This window comes from Somniosus microcephalus, chromosome 5 (genome assembly GCF_052327205.1).
Source record: "Somniosus microcephalus isolate GS21.2 chromosome 5, FLI_Smic_1.0, whole genome shotgun sequence".
NCBI classification, from domain to species: Eukaryota; Metazoa; Chordata; class Chondrichthyes; order Squaliformes; family Somniosidae; genus Somniosus; species Somniosus microcephalus.
This window is the reverse complement of record NC_140991.1, coordinates 263,362,877-263,382,704: the sequence shown is the minus strand read 5'-3', so window position 1 is coordinate 263,382,704 and position 19,828 is coordinate 263,362,877. Positions and strand designations below refer to the sequence as shown.

General features: G+C 42.6%; 1 protein-coding gene across 6 annotated transcripts in view; it reads left to right on the top strand.

The window, feature by feature from the left end:
* Nucleotides 1-324: 324 nt before the first annotated feature.
* Nucleotides 325-19,828, top strand: part of kif13a (kinesin family member 13A) — a 346,616-nt gene continuing 327,112 nt past the window's right edge. For 3 of the 6 annotated variants that reach the window (XM_085988906.1, XM_085988905.1, XM_085988904.1), the window contains exons 1-2: nt 360-1,046; nt 1,215-1,311. In XM_085988906.1, coding sequence (XP_085845032.1) covers nt 992-1,046; nt 1,215-1,311 — 152 coding nt within the window. In that variant the 5' untranslated portion in view covers nt 360-991. Of the gene's footprint in view, nt 1,047-1,214; nt 1,312-19,828 lie in introns of all 6 variants that reach the window. The other 3 variants (XR_015078504.1, XR_015078505.1, XM_085988907.1) reach the window with 3 other exon arrangements.

Below are 19,828 nucleotides of genomic sequence, written 5' to 3'. Positions count from 1 at the left end.
ATTGTGTATTCCCTTGCCTTGTTAGCCCTCCCCAAATGCATTACCTCACACTTCTCTGGACTGAATTCCTTTTGCCACTTTTCTGCCCACCTGACCAGTCCATTGATACCTTCCTGCATTCTGCAGCTTTCTTCCTCACTAGCAACCACATGGCCAATTTTTGTCTCCTTATGGATTTTATAAGAAATAGCAACTGTAAAAAGACAGATTAACCAGGTGGGTGTGGACCCCTTTGTTAACCAAAGGTATTAAAGGATATGGGGCAAAGGCGGGTATATGAAGCATTTCCACCCCAAATGGTAGCCTGTCCTTTCTGTGCAGATCCTGGCCGACCTTCCGTGTATTTCCAGCATTGTCTGTTTTTTTTAATATTAGCGGTACTGAGCTAAGGACCACCCAGATGATTCAGTGTTTGCAGGGATGACATCATCACATTTTAGGAACAAGTCTGGCCAAACGAAAAACGTTGTCTTGGCGATGGATGTGTCGAGGTCTTTCCGTGAGCTGGGCGGCAGGATAGTCAATCACGATCGATTGGATCTTGCTGGGTTTCCCTGAGTTGTCATTGTGTTTGACCTGAGGCCATTCGGGCGTTTCCGTGGGGGACCTGTTGCCTGGTGAAGCCGAGCGCCTTGTTGTCGGGTGTTTCCGTGCGGCAGCCTGAAGCCCGGCGGAGCGGAGTCGAGCCGAGTGTGGTCTAGTCCATGTTTCGGGAATCTCCGCGGGCCCTCACTTGAGTGACTGAACGCTTGTAACATGGCGGCGGCGATGAAGGGAGAGGAGTTAAACATCTTTGGTTAAGAGAGAGAAACCAGAACAACTCTCTTGCCGTTTTAATTTGTCTCAAGTAATGGACCCGTGGCTTTTTGTAACACGTGTGCACGAAGAACGTAAGGAGGATTTGCAACAGTCGCAGCAACTGAGGGAATAAGTGGAAGTTTATAGGACCGTTGGGAAGGGAAGGGAAGGAGGAAAAACAAAGTGTGCGAAAATGTCGGATTCTAAGGTGAAAGTTGCCGTCAGAGTCCGGCCAATGAATCGACGAGGTGAGCAGACTTCCTATAACATTAAATAGTAACCGGCGCAGTGCCTGGGAGTGTTTTTAAGAAATTGTCCGCACTGCTTTTTTTTTAAAGCAACATTGTTAATGGTGGGAGAGATAGATACACGGGAGTTGCGGGCTCTTTGGTAACATTGTGACCGATGTTCTGCAGAGATGGAACTCAACACGAAATGTGTGGTGGAGATGGAAGAGAATCAGACTGTCCTTCATCCACCGCCTTGTCCCAACACGTCCAAGGCAGACAACAGGTAACAGCCGCGGATTCGAAACCACAGAGTCTGTTCTCCCCACCCACAAAATATATATCTGCAATACCAATACTTTTTTTCTTCATCGATTTATCGCTCATTGCGCCGCCATAAGAATTAACGCTCCGAGGATGATTTTTAAATTAGAAATGTGCATAATAAAATCTGTTATTCCCATTATAAAAAAAAAGGGGAGGGAGGCGGGGAGACCGTCTCTCTGCCGATCGAGACCGCAAACGGCGCCAGCAGCCACTTCTAGTTGGTACTGAGCTGAGATTAAAAAGTCCGCCGGCCAGCTTCAACGGCGCGCAATCGGATCTTGTATAAAGCAGCTGCTTGTTTAATTAAACCCATCTAAAACGCACACGTGTAACGTATATAATACAATCGGCCCGGCGGCGTCTCAATTTTTTTAAAAAAAAGGAAAGATAATGTTGGCACACGCCCAAAAAAGTCCAACGCAATTGAAATTGAAAGAGAAACGGAAGACATTGTGGTGGGGGTGGAAGCTTAGATATTTTAAATGAAGTTAAAGGAAATAAACGAGGGGTGATTAATATTATGTGGCGTTCATAATTTGATAATGGTGAAAATAGATGATTGCAGAGAATGGATGATAACTGGGGCTGTGTGATGGCTCGTGCCTTTAGTTCACTCAAACTCGCTTTTTGTTGTCTTTTTATGAGCTCTATTGTCCTGTTTTGTTGTCATTGTTGACCAAACGGTGCTGCTCGACTTGTGTTTCAGTTTGAGGGATCAAAGTGTTAAGATTTTTGGAAATCCAGGTGACAGCAGGGACTGGGCTCCGTGCCATGCTGCTGGATCCGCTCTGCAGTCTGTGTGTGTGTGTTTCTGTCTCTTTTCCTGCAGCTTTTCTAAATGTACCCAGCCGAAGCTTTGCCCACTCCTTGTATTCACTTTGGCTGCAAACTATTGGTGCAACGTTCTCCTTTTATAAAAGTCATAAAAAGTTTCGGGTCACAAATCCATCCCAGGTCGGTTTTAGGAATCAGCTAATATATTTTTGCTAAAGGTTAATTATTGACTGACTTGTGTAAACCGTCAGGCTCTTCCCCCATTCGCTTTTCAATTGGCTTGTACAGGAAAGACGCGGAACTAATCTGCACCAACCGCAGTTCTAACCATCCCTCCCACCAACCGAATCCCAGTCACTGAAATAGAACTATTTGAAAAGCAGGTGTGGTTTTCTTCCAATCTCTGGAAATGACCGTCTCACGCAGCGATTTCGTGTTGTTGTGATTAGTTTGTTTTTTTGAGGGAGCGAGGCTCTTTGTAGCTGACCAGTTTTGAGTTTAGGGCGTTATTTGACTGCCTAAATGAACACAGTGCATTCAGTTAGTTGGACAGATCTTAATTCAGGTTATTCCATCGTTTTCGGTCGAAAGGTTTCTCGCAATGCAGGCGCAGTGGAGACATGTAGAAGGCATTTAACTGTCGCAAACCTGAGCATCTTCAGTATTCCGACTTATTTACAATATACGGGATACCACATGTCGTGGATTTAATTAAGGGTTTGGATCCAGATCTTGTGTACAAACCCGACTGGAAGTCTGGTGTTGGTGCCTCGTTCGCGTCGCTCACTGATTTAACTGTTTGTAACGCTAGCTACATTTCTATGTTCTAAATTTGATCGCGTCCCATGAATATTGAATTGCAGAATCATTGATTCTAATCACTTTTAACGAATTGCAGAATCATTGTATAGTTGCATCTTTAAATTACGGATGTGTCATCAGTGCAGTATTTAAGTGGAATTAAGCAGTTTGCACACTGAAAGAATTGGCCGTTTGTATTAGACTTGCAGCATTGTACGTCAGACAATTCCGCCCTTAATAGTTGGGCCGAATGGCCTGTTTCTGTGCTGTATATTCTATGTAACTTTCCTTTTTTGAGGTAGTACACAATGAATGGAAAGTGAAGTTGATGTCCAAAGGCACCTTAAATGTCAGCCAAGGTCATGGCTAGGTCAAATTTTTATGGAGATGTAGCTGGCCACCCACAGTTTTATCATTACACGGTGATGCTTTAACATGTTATTTTGTCCATTCTTGAACTTCTGTGCACATAAGGACGCAGGAAAAGTGAGAAAGAACAGCCATTTGGCCCATCTAGTATCTTAACTCTCTCATCTTGGCAGGCACTTATTTTCTGAGTAACTCAATGTTTTTGCCTCTATTGCATTGTTTAATGGATTATTTCATCACTTAGATGAGTAAAGAAAATTTTCCTAATATCAGTTCTACATTGTTTTTTCATTAATGCCAATTTATATCCTCTCATCTTGCCTTATTAGATTGTGCTTTGCTAAAAGACACCCCCTCCAAACATTAAAACCTGTATTTTCTCTTTTAAACTGAAGTATTTTGTATTTCCAGAATTTTTTGTTTTTATTGGTTTGTGGCTAGGTTTATATTAACTATCTATAGCAAATTTAAAAGCATATGTAATTCAGTTGGGCCACCCATTTGCTGTCTTTAGAGTCTAGACTGCATAGTTTCAACTTCTCTAATCTCTTTTCCATAACTCGCCCCATTACATTTGGAAGCTGCTTTGTTGCTTTTTGCACTGTTTCTAATGCAGATAAGTATTCTTCTGAAATGGGAACCAAAAATACACTAAATTGTGGTCTGAGCAGGTCACTAAATCTACAGCAAAACTTTTAAATATTCTGCTCTTCTGGCTTTGCACCCTTGTTTTCTCTTAGCGTTTTATATTATTTTACCACATTCGCCATTGGACATTGAAATGATGTTACTACTATTACTCCCTGGCCCTTTTCTAAGTCTTGTGCTTATTAAATTTCATTCATTGTACACTGATACCCTACTTTTTTTTACCCATGTGTATGTAGTACATTGCATTTAGCAGTGTTAAATTTGAGCAACCATATGTCTATCCATTTGTATATCAATCTAAGTGCCTCTGCAAATCTTTCACTGAGTCCTCCAAATCTGCTATTTTGTGTCATCTGCACATTCAGTCAGTTTATAGTTAGTTTTTGGTTGGTATCCAGGTCATTTATGTTAACTAGAGATAATAGGGATACAAGCACTGACCTTTTTGGGACATTTTAAATAATTTTTTAATTCGGCCTGTCTTTTGTGTGTTCATAAGCCTTCGGTCCTCACTTGGGTGTTTGATTCACTGATTGGTAGGTACTGAGACAGGATATTCAATGTGGAAAAAAAATAGCCATTTACAGCAGGTATGTTGACACAAAATATTATCTCTTCCCTGGCCCCTCTCTTCTATAGTCACTTCACATATCTGCACGTGGACTTTCCCACCACTTTACTGGCCGTAGGAGTTGGGCATTAGCAATTATGCCCATTGGCTTTGTGGGATTCGGGAGTGCATGTTGCAAGTTTATATAGGGCAGTCATAAATTTCTACTTGTTTTAAGAATGAGATTGTAGGTCTTGTATAACTAAGTTCAGGTGCTGTGGATCATTTAGGCTTTGCAAAGGATATCCGACTAAATAATATCCATGCATGCATATCCAGTACCCTTTTGCAATACTAAACCCAGCATCAGTAACCAGAGACCCTTTCCACTCAGCTGATCACTTACTCCAGTAAATGCAACGTGACAACCTAAGGCTTAAATCTGTAAATGACTGCACATAATGTAAAAATATTGTCACTTCCTGATTAAATTTAATCACTAATGGCTAACGCTACTCAATGTTTTGGCACTGAAGGCTAACTACTGGCTCAGGACTTTATGCAGCTGAACTCTGCAACAATCTACCAAATGTTGTGCAGTGGAATAATTTGCAGTACTTTCTGTTGTGGAGTATAAATTTGGGGTATAGTTAAGAGCCTAAATTATAGCACAAGATAAGACCACTGACTCAGCCCATGAAAAGCCATCCCTTCTTCAGATCATGTACAATCCACATTTTAATACTCGACCCAACCTATTTTAATCTTCTGAAGGAAGTTCTGAAATTTTTTTCCTTGTAACTATCCTCTTCAAAAGCAAAGCAAAATTCTGAAATACATACCTGGCCTTGCATTCTAAACCAGTTGTCTTGCTGAGTGCGACGCGTCCATGATCCCAGATGCTTGGGAACCATTCTGTTGTAGGTTTTTGAATTAAGGGCTGAGAGGTCATCAGATTTCTGACCATCTTGGGTGACAGATTGAGCACAGTTTGTTGAAAATTGTCTCCTGTATTTTTTCATATTTATTGACTTGCCAGCATCTTATTTATGTTTTCAGCAATGGTGGCACTATTTTCCTTTTGGGTAGCTGCCATTGCCGTTTGCTAGGTAGGACAGGAGATCTTGGAGAGTGTCTATATTTGCAGGGGGGTCTCCCACAGAGAAACATTGAAAAATGAACCAGACAACTTGCAACCTTGGTGTCCTATTTGACCCTGAGCTGAGCTTCCGGCCCCAGATCCTCTCCATCAAGACCGCCTACGTCCACCTCTGTAACATCGCATGTCTCCGCCCCTGCCTCAGCTCACCTGCTGCTGAAACTCTCATCCATGCCTTTGTTAAATCTAGACCCAACTATTCAAATGTTCTCCAGGCTGGCCTTCCATCTTCCACCCTCTGTATACTTGAGCTCATCCAAAACTCTGCTGCCCGTATCTTAACTCGCACCAAGTCTCGTTCACTCAGCTGATCTACATTGGCTCCCAGTCCGGCAATGCCTTGATTTTAAAATTCTCACCCTTGTGTTCAAATCCCTGCATGGCCTCTCCCCTCCCTATTTCTGTAATCTTCCCCCAGCCCTACAACTCTCCCAGATCTCTGCGCTTCTCTACTTCTGGCCTCGTGCGCATCCCCAATAGTCATCGCTCTACCGTTGGCCATGCCTTCAGCTGCCTAGGCCCCAAGCTCTGAAATTCCATTCCTAAAGCTCTCCACCTCTCTACCTGTCGCTCCTTCTTTAAGACATTCCTTAAACCCTCACTCTTTCAGCAAGCTTTTGGCCACCTGTCCTAATGCCCCTGTGAAGCGCATTGCTGAAGTTAAAGGCGTTATACAAATGCAAGTTGTTGTGATTAGAGGGTCCCCAATACACCATTCATAACCAGATACACATCCAGTTCCTTAAAGATTTTAATCAAAACTTCAACTGGACACAAGACCTGTTCCATGAATATGTGTGCATGTGTAAGACATTATAAACTGAAGTATTGCTTGATGCATGTTACTTTTGTACTTGTGTTGCAATTCTTGAATTGCAATACAAGTTATAATATGCTTGCAACTTTTATATAAAAAAAAAAAAAACTGGTTCATGTCACCTGTCAGTCTGTTTTTCTTTGACAAAAAATAAGCTCAACTTCATTAGACTGTCTAATTCCTGGAAGCATTCTTGTCCTATTAGAACCCTCTCCAGTACATCAATGCTCTTTGGGAGATAGGGTGCCAAAAAAGGTACATAATATTAAATGTGTTCTCACCAATAATTTATGTAAGGGTAAAGTTTTGACTCTCTATCCATTTATAACTTGATCCTAAATAGTATCCCTTCAAAGTGTCCAAACATTTTGTTGTTCCAATATAAATGTAAAACAGTGCATTTATCTACACATTTGAAGGCAACTTGCCATTCCTTACCATATCTACTTGGTTCAGGTTCCTTTGAATGCTATCACTCTTCTATTGGTCACCTGGCAATGGTATTATCGATAAATCTGTAATATTACGAAGTGCTGTTTCACATACAGTATATTGCAAAACAGTAGGAAGCATGGAGCACATCTCTGGAGAATGCTGCTGGTCACTGTCCCCTTCTCCATCATAGAATCATAAGTAGGCCATTTGGCTCATCGTGCCTGTGCCGGCTCTTTGAATGAGCTATCCAATTAGTCTCACTCCCTGCTCTTTCCCCATAACCATGCAAATGTTTCCCTTTTAAGTATTTATCCAATTCTGTTTTGAAAGTTACTATTGAATTTGCTTCCACCACCCTTTCAGGCAATGAATTCCAGATCATCATAACTTGCTGAGTTTAAAAAAAAAAAAAAAAAAAAAATTATCTTCATCTCCCCCCTAGCTTTTTTGCTAATTATCTTAAGTCTGTGTCCTCTGGTTACTGGTCCTCCTGCCAGTGGAAACAGTTTCTCCTTTTCTACTGTCAAAATCCCTCATAATTTTGTGGAACTTTTTTTTAGCTCTCTACATGATGCATCCATGTGCTCTTCCTTGATGTTACCCACGGCACAGAGAGAAGGTGAAGTGCTTTATGTACCAAATAGAGCAGCAATATATGTTGCACTATTTTATCTTGGATCTTTCTGTGTTTTCTTGGATTTTACCCTTGTTTTGGAATTCATCTTTGGGGGTGGGGAGTAACAGTAGAACTAGAAGGCTTGCAGCTGAGGATTTTCTGTCCTGTTGCATTCCCACTATCGACTGAGGCATAGCTAGGGATTGTAATGATTGTGATACTGTTTGATTATTGCAGGTCATTAGCACATTTCCATTGGTGCTTGTACAATTTGTCACAAGTGAGCAGCATCCATGCAGACTCCCTGCATTTATGTTGCTGAAACTAGCTTCCTTATCCTGACAGAAGAGTCACAGACCACAAAAATATTATTTTATCACCAGGACAAGGGTGCAAGTTTTAACAGTGTAAATCTGGATTGCCAATGAATGGATGCCAATCCCCTGCATTTGATTTTTTTTTAAATGCCCATGAAAGTAAAATTAAGTAAAATGAAAACTCGGATATTGCTATTTGCGATATAGACTTGTTTTTGCTGATTAATATTGGGGTTATAGTTGGACATTATATTGGATGGATAAAATGCCATTTGATACTAAGTTCTGGGCTAAGTGAGTCGAGGAAGGTGCTTGTTTTGGAGTATTGGTATTGTATTCTGTGACAAAACAATTGTATGTAGTATTGTGAAAATATTTGCGTTTATTTACTTAACACTATTCCTTCCTTCATAAAAATCAACATTTCATTGTGCAGTACACACACCTGCTGCATATATGACACAAAATTGAATTGAAGTCTGTTTTTGTCGATCAACCCAAAGTTTTCTAAGAAAAAAGACTTACATTTATATAGCACCTTTCGCGACCACTGGACATCTCCAAGCGCTTTACAGCCAATGAAGTACTTTTGAAGTGTAATCACTGTTGTAATGTAGGAAATGTGGCAACCAATTTGCGCACAGCAAGGTCCCACAAACAGCAATGTGATAATGACCAGATCATCTTTTTTTTGTTATGTTGATTGAGGGATAAATATTGGCCGGGACACTGGTGATAATGCCCCTGCTCTTCTTTGAAATTGTGCCATAGGATCTTCTACATCCACCTGAGAGAGTAAACAGGCCTCGGTTTAACGTCTCATCCGAAAGACGGCACCTCCGACAATGCAGCACTCCCTCAGGAATGCACTGGAGTGTCAGCGTAGATTTTTGTTCTCTGGCAAGTGCTACCAACTGAGCCACAACTGGTACTGTAGCAGTAGTGAACATTGTTTTATTATTGACTTGAAAAAGTATGTGCTTGTTTGCAGTTGTTTTTGCATTTGTTTGTTGACTCAACCCATTAGTGTGTGCACTTCTTGCATTGGTTGAACAGCTACAGCAAACAATGTAAAATGTGTTTTTCCCCAAATCTATTGAAGTAAATTACAAAATCAAGTATTTTGTCCCTTTTGAATACTACCATAGCAGTGAGATGGCAGCCTCAACACGGCTTTGTAAAGTTTAAAGGTTAGCAGTAACCCGTCGTATGCATTCTCTTGAGTGTTGAATTGAAGTTCATCAAAGTGAGAAAAATCTTGGACATTCTGAAGGAAAATGTTATGAAGAATTTGCCTATCAGTGATTCACATAAGCGTTGCAATATTTTTGACCATGTCACTGTTTCCATAACCTCACTTAAAATTCTGGGCACTGGCACAGGGTGCACAACATGTGATTGACCTCAAATTCTGAATCTTTGAACTAGTCGAGGCTCACCTAGAAACCCCCGAGAGAAGCAGTTGTTTGTTTCTGTTTTCCTGGGGTTCGCTCTGTGTGTAGGTCAAGTTTTGGATCAGTTTTAATTTGAATATTCAGTTCTGGTGGTTGAACATTTAAGTTGTTTTAGCATTCCCTTGGTATTAACTTTGGAAGCTTGCTTTTGTTGACTTTAGGTCATTGACCTTTAGGCGCTCTTTCCTTTTTGAAACAGATGTACTATTGCCTAATTTCCACATAAATGGTCTTTGGAAATATAATACTGACAACAAAGGAGGAAAGTTTTTTGTTTAAAAATTTGGAAAAAATGATATCTTATGTGTTTCTTCTGCCGTCATTACTCCTTTCCTTTTAAATAGCCCACCCTTGACCCCGCCTCTACTCTTTTCTGAGTACTGCCTATCTATTAGAGAGCAGTACTTCTTGCCAAGGTCTGAGCACATTTCAGTACCAGCCACCACCAAGTCCACCTCTCCCATCACTCCCAACCAGCACTTCTAATCAGGCTTCCAGTCTGCTGATAGCATCACGACTGGCCACCAAGTGTGCATGACTATGGGCATAGTTCATTGCCACCCTCCACCATCTTCGACACTGTCTGACATCAAATATTGAAGTTAAAATTTCTTCCAGCGCAGTTGGTAAAACTGAAGCCATCTGTTCCTGCCAGCACCAACGTGACATCAATTCCATCAATTTCCCCATCAGCCTGCTAAGGCTTGTCCACAGTCTTGGCATCCAGTTTGAACTTGAGCTGGCCTTTATAGCTCCCACCTGGTTCATCACTGAGACTGCTGTGTGCATGGGATAGTTAGCACCTGATAAAATCAACTTCGCTTATATACCAAAATAAAGCATTGGTCCTTGAGGTGGTCAATCAGATTGATTACTCTTGTCCTCCTGTCGTCTCATGGGTTTGTTTGTGTTTACATTTTAACTATAAAATCTATATTTTTCTTCTCTGCAACTTTCCATGAATCATAATGATGTCTCTGTATTTACCCCACTATTTGTAAGCTTAAAGTTCATTTAAATCTGACATTTTCTGATAAAGAAAACCTGTGATATCAACGTAGTCTAGATCTATGAAAAATATCTCCCCTGTAACATTTTAAGCTACCAAGCCCCCTCTTTCAATATAATTGTAAACTGCTGCAGATGCATTTAGATTTGGGGGGTGGGAGGAGGTTGCAGGGGCATTGTCATTGACCTCTGATTAATGCTTGTGCCTCAGACTGTCCTGTCCTCTTCAAGGAGGAAGAGGTGATGGATGTCCGGCTCTTCTCACTTGCACATACACATTCATGTTATCTATCTTGCCATGAATCACCATGTTCTTCCCCATAGGTTCTCGGAGATGCTGGGTTGCAAATCGAAGAGCAGAACAGTCTATTCTATGTGTTTTATTTTTGTTCCAACATCAGACTGGGGTTCTCGGTTATAATTAGATATGGTCTGCTCATTCATCAATCTTACTGAGGTTTGGAAGGGATGCTACCTCAATCCTGGCTTTTAAAGGATCGCATGCTATTATTCTCGCCCCGTGTCCATGTTGATCTCCCTATTCTCTATACCTCTGACTTCTGGAAAGTGCTTGTGGCCGAGACTGTCCACCCACCTGACTAAGGAAGCTGGAATGGATGTTGGGCTCTTTTTTTATGGCAATGGTTAGTGTTGCAAAATTTCATTAGGATTTGTGTTTATAAAGAGACAGCAGGACATTTGTGTCTCCACGAGTTTGGTTCTACCCCCTCGCCCTCGCTCCTGGTGGGCAAAGCTCTGCGTGGGGAGCAGGAATGTACAAAATATCCTGTAGTGTTTGTCACAATCTGGCATTAGCAAACCCCATAGTTCAGTTTCAGTCACAGGATTGCCAGATGCCATTTTTGCAATCTGGTAACTCTTAAAATGAAGTACAATCACTATAGGAACACCCTGCATCAAAATCCAGTTTGATGTTTTTCACTGCTGGTTGTTTTCTTGAACCAGCTCTTTATTTGGCCCAAGAATAAAAGTGTGAACTAAATTTCCAAATCGTCTCCCAAATTCAGCACTGATATAAGGGGTTTCCCCCAATTTTTGACGTAGAGGGTGATCATTTGAAGAAACATTGGCAAAGCTGAGAGGAAGTTAAATTTCCTAAACACAAATTGCTTTTGTAACCACTTGGAAAGGAGCCAGGTACTGAACACAAAACAACTTTTGACACCCTCTGGGACTGACCAAATTATTTTTAAAACTCCTGTTTTTAAAAAAAAAAACTGCAGGTTGACTATGAAAAGAGGCAAGTTATGACTCAATCCTTTCCACTGATTTAAGCTGTCGATTTTTGTTAATTTGCTTGTATGGCTGCATTGATTTTCTTTGCATCACATTAAATAACAATTTACCTCTTCTCACGTTTGTATTATGACTTGTGGCAATTAAGGAGTGATTTGATAAAGGTGTTTAAATGATGAAGGAATGGGATAGAATCAGACCGGTTTCTTGTAATTGGGGGGTCTAGAACAAGTGGACATATAGCTATGATTAAATGTCGGGGAACTAGGATAGAGAGCAAGTGAAACATATTTTTCACATGGAGGATTATGAGGCTGCGGAATGTACTGGCAGAGTTAGTGATTGAAGCAGAGACCATGCCAACATTTAAAAATAGGTTAAGATAGTTGGTTGAAGGAAAGGGAAATAAGAGATAAGGAGACAGAGGGCACATGGATATAGGGCTGCCGTTCCTGTGGAGGATAAGCACCAGCATGGACATTTGTGTGTTGTAATTCTATGTGGAGCAGTGAAATCATCACAAGGAGTATTTCATGTACTGAGTTTTACTGTCTGCCCTTGAGGGGTGGTTTTTCAACGTGACTTGTAAGCTGAAAAGAAGTCTCTCTCTTGTTTTGCTTGTCCGACATCCAGTACTGGATGAGCAGAAATTTCCTCCAACTAAATATTGGGAAAACTGAAGCCATTATCTGTGGTCTGTTTTATTATTCGTTCCTAGGATGTGGGTGTCACTGGCAAGGCCAGCATTTATTGCCCATCCCTAATTGCCCTTGAGAAGGTGGTGGTGAGCTGCCTTCTTGAACCACTGCAGTCCGTGTAGTGAAGGTACTCCCACAGTGCTGTTAGGGAGGGAGTTCCAGGATTTTAACCCAGCGACAATGAAGGATCGGCGATATATTTCCAAATTAAGATGGTGTGTGACTTGGAGGGGAACTTGGAGGTGATAGTGTTCCCATGCGCCTGCTGTCCTTGTCCTTCTAGGTGGAAGGGTTTGGGAGGTGCTGCCGAAGAAGCCATGGCAAGTTGCTGCAGTGCATCTTGTAGATGGTACACACTGCAGCCACGGTACGCCAGTGGTGGAGGAAGTGAATGTTTAAGGTGGTGGATGGGGTGCCAATCAAGCGGGCTGCTTTGTCCTGGATGGTGTCGAGCTTCTTGAGTGTTGTTGGAGCTTCACTCATCCAGGCAAGTGGAGAATATTCCATCACACTCCTGACTTGTGCCTTGTAGATGGCGGAAAGGCATTGGGGAGTCAGAAGGTGAAACACTCACCACGGAATACCCAGCCTCTGATCTGCTCTTGTCACCACAGTATTTATGTGGCTGGTCCAGTTAAGTTTCTGGTCAATGGTGACCCCCAGGATGTTGATGGTGGGGGATTCGGCGATGGTCATGCCGTTGAATGTCAAGGGGCAGTGGTTAGACTCTCTTGCTGGAGATAGTCATTGTCCGGCACTTGTATGGCGTGAATTACTTGCCACTAAACTAACCCAAGCCTGAATATCGTCTAGGTCTTGCTGCGTGCAGGCATGGACTGCTTCATTATCTGTGGAGTTGTGAATGGAACTGAGCACTGCAATCGTCAGCGAATATCCCCACTTCTGACCTTATGATGGAGGGAAGGTCATTGATGAAGCAGCTGAAGATGGTTGGGCCTAGGAACTCCTGCAATGATGTCCTGGGGCTGAGATGATTGGCCTCCAACAAGCACAACCATCTTTTGATGCAAGTAGAATGTTCCCAATGGTCGGAGAGTCCAGAACCAGGGGTCATAGTCTAAGGATAAGGGGTAAGCCATTTAGGACACAGATGAGGAAGAATTTCTTCACCCAGAGAGTGGTGAACCTGTGGAATTCTCTACCACAGAAGGCGGTTGAGGCCAAGTCTTTAAATATATTCAAGAAGGAGTTAGATATATTTCTTAGAGCTAAAGGTATCAAGGGATATAGGGAGAAGGCAGGTACGGGGTACTGAGTTTGGATGATCAGCCATGATCTCATCGAATGGCGGAGCAGGCTCGAGGAGCCGAATGGCCTACTCCTGCTCCTATCTTCTATGTTTCTATGTGCTAGGTATGACTCCAGCCAGTGGTGTGTTGTTCCCCTGATTCCCATTGACTTCAATTTTACTAGGGCTCCTTGACGCTTCCCTCGGTTAAATGCTGCCGTGATGTCAAGGACAGTCACTCTCACCTCACCTCTGGAATTCAGCTCTTTTGTCCAGGTTGGGACTAAGGCTGTAATGAGGTCTGGAGCTGAGTGATCCTGGCGGAACCCAAACTGATCATCAGTGAGCAGGTTATTGGTGGGTAAGTGCCGCTTGATAGCCCTGTCGATGACACCTTTCATCATTTCACTGATGATTAAGAGTAGGCTGATGGGGTGATAATTGGCCAGATTGGATTTGTCCTGCTGTTTATGGACAGGACACACCTGGGCAGTTTTCCATATTGTCAGGTAGTGTTGTAACTGTACTGGAATAACTTGGCTAGAGGCGCGGCTAGTTCTGGAGTACAAGTCTTCAGCACGACAGCTGGGATGTTGTCAGGGCCCATAGCATTTGCTGTATCCAGCGTGCTCAGCTGTTTCTTGATAACACGTGGAGTGAATCGAATTGGCTGAAGATTGGCTTCTGTGATGCTGGGGACCTCTGGAGTGGGGCGAGATGGATCATCCACTCAGCACTTCTGGCTGAAGATGGTTGCAGACGCCTCAGCCTTGTCTTTTGCACTCGCATGCTGGGCTCCACCATCATTGAGGATGGGAATGTTCATGGAGCCACCTCTTCCCGTTAGTTGTTTAATTGTCCACCACCATTCCACTCTACCACAGAAGGCAGTTGAGGCCAATTCATTAAATATATTCAAGAAGGAGTTGGATATATTTCTTAAGGCTAAAGGGATCAAGGGATATGGGGAGAAGGCAGGGACAGGGTACTGAGTTTGGATGATCAGCCATATGATCTCATTGAATTGCGGAGCAGGCTCGAGGGGCCGAATGGCCTACTCCTCCTATCTTCTATGTTTCTATGACTGGATATGGCAGGACTGCAGAGCTTTGATCTGATCTGTTGGTTATGGGACTGCTTAGCTCTGTTTGTTTATAGCATGCAGCTTCTGCTGTTTAGCATGCATGTAGTCCTGTGTTGCAGCTTCCCCAGGTTGGCACCTCATTTTTAGGTATGCTTGGTGTTGCTCCTGGCATGCTCTTCTACAGTCCTCATTGAACCAGGGTTGGTCCTCTGGCTTGATAGTAATGGCAGAGTGAGGGATCTGCCCGGCCATGAGGTTACAGATTGCGGTGGAATACAATTCTGCTGCTGCTGCTGATGGCCCACAGTGCTTCCTGGATGTCCAGTTTTGAGCTGCTATATCTCTTCTGAATCTATCCCATTTAGCATGGTGGTAGTGCCACACAACACGGTGGAGGATGTCCTCAGTGTGAAGACAGTCCACAAGGACTGTGCAGTGGTCATTGCTACCAGTACTGTCATGGACAGATGCATCTGCGACAGGTAGATTGGTGAGGACGAGGCCAAGTAGGTTTTTCCCCTTGTGTTGGTTCTCTCACCACCTGTCGTAGACTCAGTCTGGCAGCTATGTACTATGTCAGGACTTGGCCATCTCAGTCAGTAGTGGTGCTACTGAGCCACTCTTGGTGATGGACATTGAAGTTCCCCACCCAGAGTACATTCTGAGCCCTTGCTACCCTCAGTGCGTCTTCCAAGTGGTGTTCATCATGGAGGAGTACTGATTCATCAGCTGAGGGAGGGCGGTAGGTGGTAATCAGCAGGTTTCCTTGCCCATGGTTGATGTGATGCCATGAGACTTCATGGGATTTGGAGTGAATGTTAAGTACTCCCAGAGCCACTCCCTCCTGAGTGTATATCACTGTGCCGCCACCTCTGGTGGGTCTGTCCTACTGGTGGGACAGGGCATACCCAGGGATTGTGATGGAGGAGTCTGGGACATTGGCTGAAAGGTATGATTGTGAGTATGACTTGTCGGTTGACTAGTCTGTGGGGCAACTCTCCCAATTTTGGCCCAAGTCCCCATATGTTAGTGAGGAGCACTTTGCAGGGTCAGCTGGGCTGTGTGTACCTTTGTCGGTGCCTAGGCCGATGCCGGGTGGTCAGTCGGTTTTATTTATTTTTTCCCATAACGGTTTGATACAACTGAGTGACTTGCTAGGCCATTTCAGAGTCAACTGCATTGTTGTGGGTCTGGAGTCACATATAGGCCAGACCAGGTAAGGACGGCAGATTTCCTTCTCTAAAGGACATTAGTGAACCAGATGGGTTTTTACGACAATCCGGTAGTTTCATGGTCACCATTACTGATAGCTTTTTATTCCAGATTTATTTAATTAACTTAAATTAAGTTCCCCAGCTGCCATGGTGGGGTTTGAACTTGCGTTTCCAGGCCGTTGGATTACTAGTCCAGTACCATAACCATTATGCTACTGTCCCCACCACAAACTCCATTCCCTAGCTACCAACTGTGTCCCTCTCCCTGGCAACTGTCTTAGACTGAAAGGATTGTTTGCAACCTTGGTGTCATATTTGACCCGGAGAGGAGCTTCCGGCCACACATCTGTGACATCACGAAGATCGCCTACTTCTACCTCTGTAACATCGCTTGACTCCACCCCTGCCTCAGCTCATCTGCTGCTAAAACCCTCATCTGTACCTTTGTTTCCTCTAGACTTGACTTTTCCAACACACCCCTGTCCAGCCTCCCAACTTCCACCCTCCGTAAGCTTGAACTTATCCAAAACTGCTGCGTGTATCCAAACTCACACCAAACCCCTTTCACCCATCACCCCTTTGCTCGCTGACCTACATTGGATCCCGGTTGAGCAAAGCCTCAACTTTAAAATTCTCAGCCTTGTTTTCTAATCCCTCCATGGCCTCACCCCTCTGTAACCTCGTCCAGCCCTAGAACCCTCGAGATATCTGCGCTCCTCCAATTCTGGTCTCTTGTGCATCCCCGATTTTAATTGCTCCACCATTGCTGGCTGTGCCTTCAGCTGCCAAGGCCCCAAGCTCTGGAATTCCCTCCCTAAATCTCTCCATCTCTCTTTCCTCCTTTAAGATGCTTCTTAAAACCTACCTCTTTGACCAAGCTTATCCTCCCTAATATCTCCTTTTGTGACACGGTGTCAAATTTTGTTTGATAATGCTCCTGTGAAATGCCTTTTGATGTTTTACTACATTAATACTGCTATCTAAATGCAAGTTATTGTTTTAATTAGTATACCACCAGATCTCCAGTGGTATTGCTCACCATGAGTTGGAGGATATGCTAAAGTTCAACATCTCAAGTGTGACAGGAAATAAATGTAATGAGTACAGAAGTGTGTGCCATATGCAAGACTTTTAAATTGCTGTACATAATTATGTATATTTATATTAAAAGTAAATATTGACTTACCCTGCAATACAAAATGCTGAAGAGTACAAATTGTATATCCTTGCATAAAAGACTTTTGCGTGTTTTTGTTGCACTGCAGGAGTACGAGCTGCACAGATCTCAAATTGCTGATACTTGCACTGCTGCAGCCATGAATAGAAAATTTCCACAGCAACTGCTTGTGTTCTGTTATTTTTAAAGCTGCTTTTTACATTGTGCTTAGAACGACTGCTTCCTGATGTGTGGGGCTCGAGCAACACTAGATTTGTTAAGTTTAAAAAAAACTAAAAAGCTAGCTGGGAAGAAATATGATTGGAAATTATTAACTGGGAAAACATACTCTATTTATTGTTTCGAAGCCCTCAAGTTGGGTAAGGGCTAAATGAAATACATCGTAAAGTGCAGATGGGAAAAAGCTTTTTTCACCTGCTGTAGTTCTGCTCTACTGAAGTCTTGGCATTCTATAATGTATGAGGGAGTCTTGAGATGAGCTTGCATTACAAGCTAATATCAGAATGGCTGTTTACAATTCTATACTTTTAAATATAAGTGGTGTTATCAACTGCAGTTGGCTTTCTGCAGTAATGTGGTAGTTTGGTTTGCCCTTGGCAGTTGAGAACTGGCATCAACTTATTGTTTCACAATGCTAACTAAATACGGTTCGAGGTTTTTTTTAATGTTAGAATAATTGTATGTAGTTCACCAGATGTTAAGATATAACCAGTGTGCTTCCACTGGGTACACTTTATTTCACACAATACTTTGGTGTTGACCATTCCATGTTGCACTGTACAATCTGTTCAGGTCATTGCAATGTGAGATACTGGAGGCTCAGTGGAAAGCTGGTATCCCTTCATATTGGAGTTTCATGCTACGCTCGTAGGTTTCATGCTAAAAGCTTCTGTTCATGGAGAGCTGTCTAGAAGCACACCTGTCTTTGAACCATTTCAATCATTTGGGTGAAAGAATAACAACACTCGCAAAAAAAAAAAAAAAATGCTTTGGTAGAATTTTCTTGACCTTGTACTGTGCATATGGTGCGAAAATTAGGTTGCAAAGGAGAAGGCAGAGTGGAGAGTATTTGCACATGGGAAGAAAAAAAAGTAGGCTAATGGTTTTGAGTAATGTTGCTTTCTTTAATGAAAAAGAGAACCGTATAATGCGGCCTGGTGCAAGTATGTTACTGCTTGCCAACAATGTAGCTTCTCTAATTAAATGAAACATTTCACATAGGATGAAGGAATTTTCCACATTACTTAGCCAATAGGTTAACAAAATGTTCAAATGGGTGGAAATAATTTGCCCAGAGTGGTTACAAAATGTAAAGAGACAGTTTATCCAATTACATCCATGTGTGAATTTCGTTTGATTGATTCATAATGAATTTGTAGACTTTCCAACTGTGTGAAATGGCACCCATGCCTTTTATGCAGCTTTGCTTTTCCTAAACTGGGGGGGGGGGGGAAAAGTTTCAAGTTGTGATGCTGTTGATCACTGTTTCACATGCAACAAATGTGCATTTATGCCCTGGTGATTATCTTGCTTTCCTCTGCGTTCACGAGTGGTTTGCTGCAGTCTTACAATGGGAGGCACCCAAGAGTATCCTACGTGACTTGGCTTTTTATTTTCCCCCTCCTTCCTCTGCTCAGAAACTTAGTGAATGGATAATTGTGGACATGCAATGTGTTCATATGAGCACTCCCCTTCTGAAATGAGGTGACCATTTTAATCTGATGATTTGTGGCTGAATAATTGATCTACTTCTGTTTATAAAAAAAAAAAATCAAAGGTACATGACCTTTATTGTAGCCCTTGCCCTGGTGAGACCACACCTGGAGTATTGTGTACAGTTTTGGTCTCCTTACCTAAGGAAGGATATACTTGCCATAGAGTGAGTGCAACGAAGGTTCACCAGACTGGTCCCTGGGATGGGGGGGATTGTCCTATGAGGAGAGATTGAGTAGACTAGGCCTATATTCTCTAGAGTTTAGAAGAATGAGAGGTGATCTTATTGAAACATACAAAATTCTTACAGGGTAGATGTAGGGATGTACTAACTACCATCTTTGACTAAGCTGAGCAAGAATCAAAGTATTCAGACTACTATTTTTAAAGGGAACACTGCTGATGGACATGGAGCAAAGATGAGATGAGCACCTTCCTTCCAAAAAAGGTCTGATGGGTGATGTGTAAAACAATATTCAGTCTTTTCTCAAGAATCTTGGCAACTTGGAAGGGTGAACACTTTCTTCATAACATAAGAAATAGGGGCAAGAATAGGCCACTTGGCCCTTCGAGCCTTTCTGCCATTCAATAAGAGCATGGCTGATCTTCTACCTCATCTCCACTTTCCTGCACTATCCCCATATCCCTTGATTCCCTTAATATTCAAAAATCTATCGATCTTTGTTTTGACCTCTGGGGTAGACAGTTTGCTGACTCTCATGGATATATTCTGCAAGGAAAGTCTTGAGCACTCAAGATTATTTCAGCTCTCGGACAACTGTACTCATGTGGTGAACTCCCTGGTTCACTCATCAAAATGAAGAGCTCTGTAGAATCTCCCTACATGAGATGTTCCGAAGAGGAACGATGGATGGATGCCATCTAGGTCTGGGTCCACGATAGGTTGCCTGTGCTCACCACATTTCTCACTTTGGCAGGTGATTTGTAGAGGTTGAGTTTCCAGTTACCATAGAAGGCTGGGACAACATCTCTGAACAATGTGTCTGCCAGACTACCTGTAATGTTGGATGCTTCATCAGAAGCACCGCTATCAGTTTATGCCAAGTTTTCATGGTACTACATGGCAGAAGGAAAGGGCAGAATGATCAGCCAGTGTACTTTGGCCAGACCTG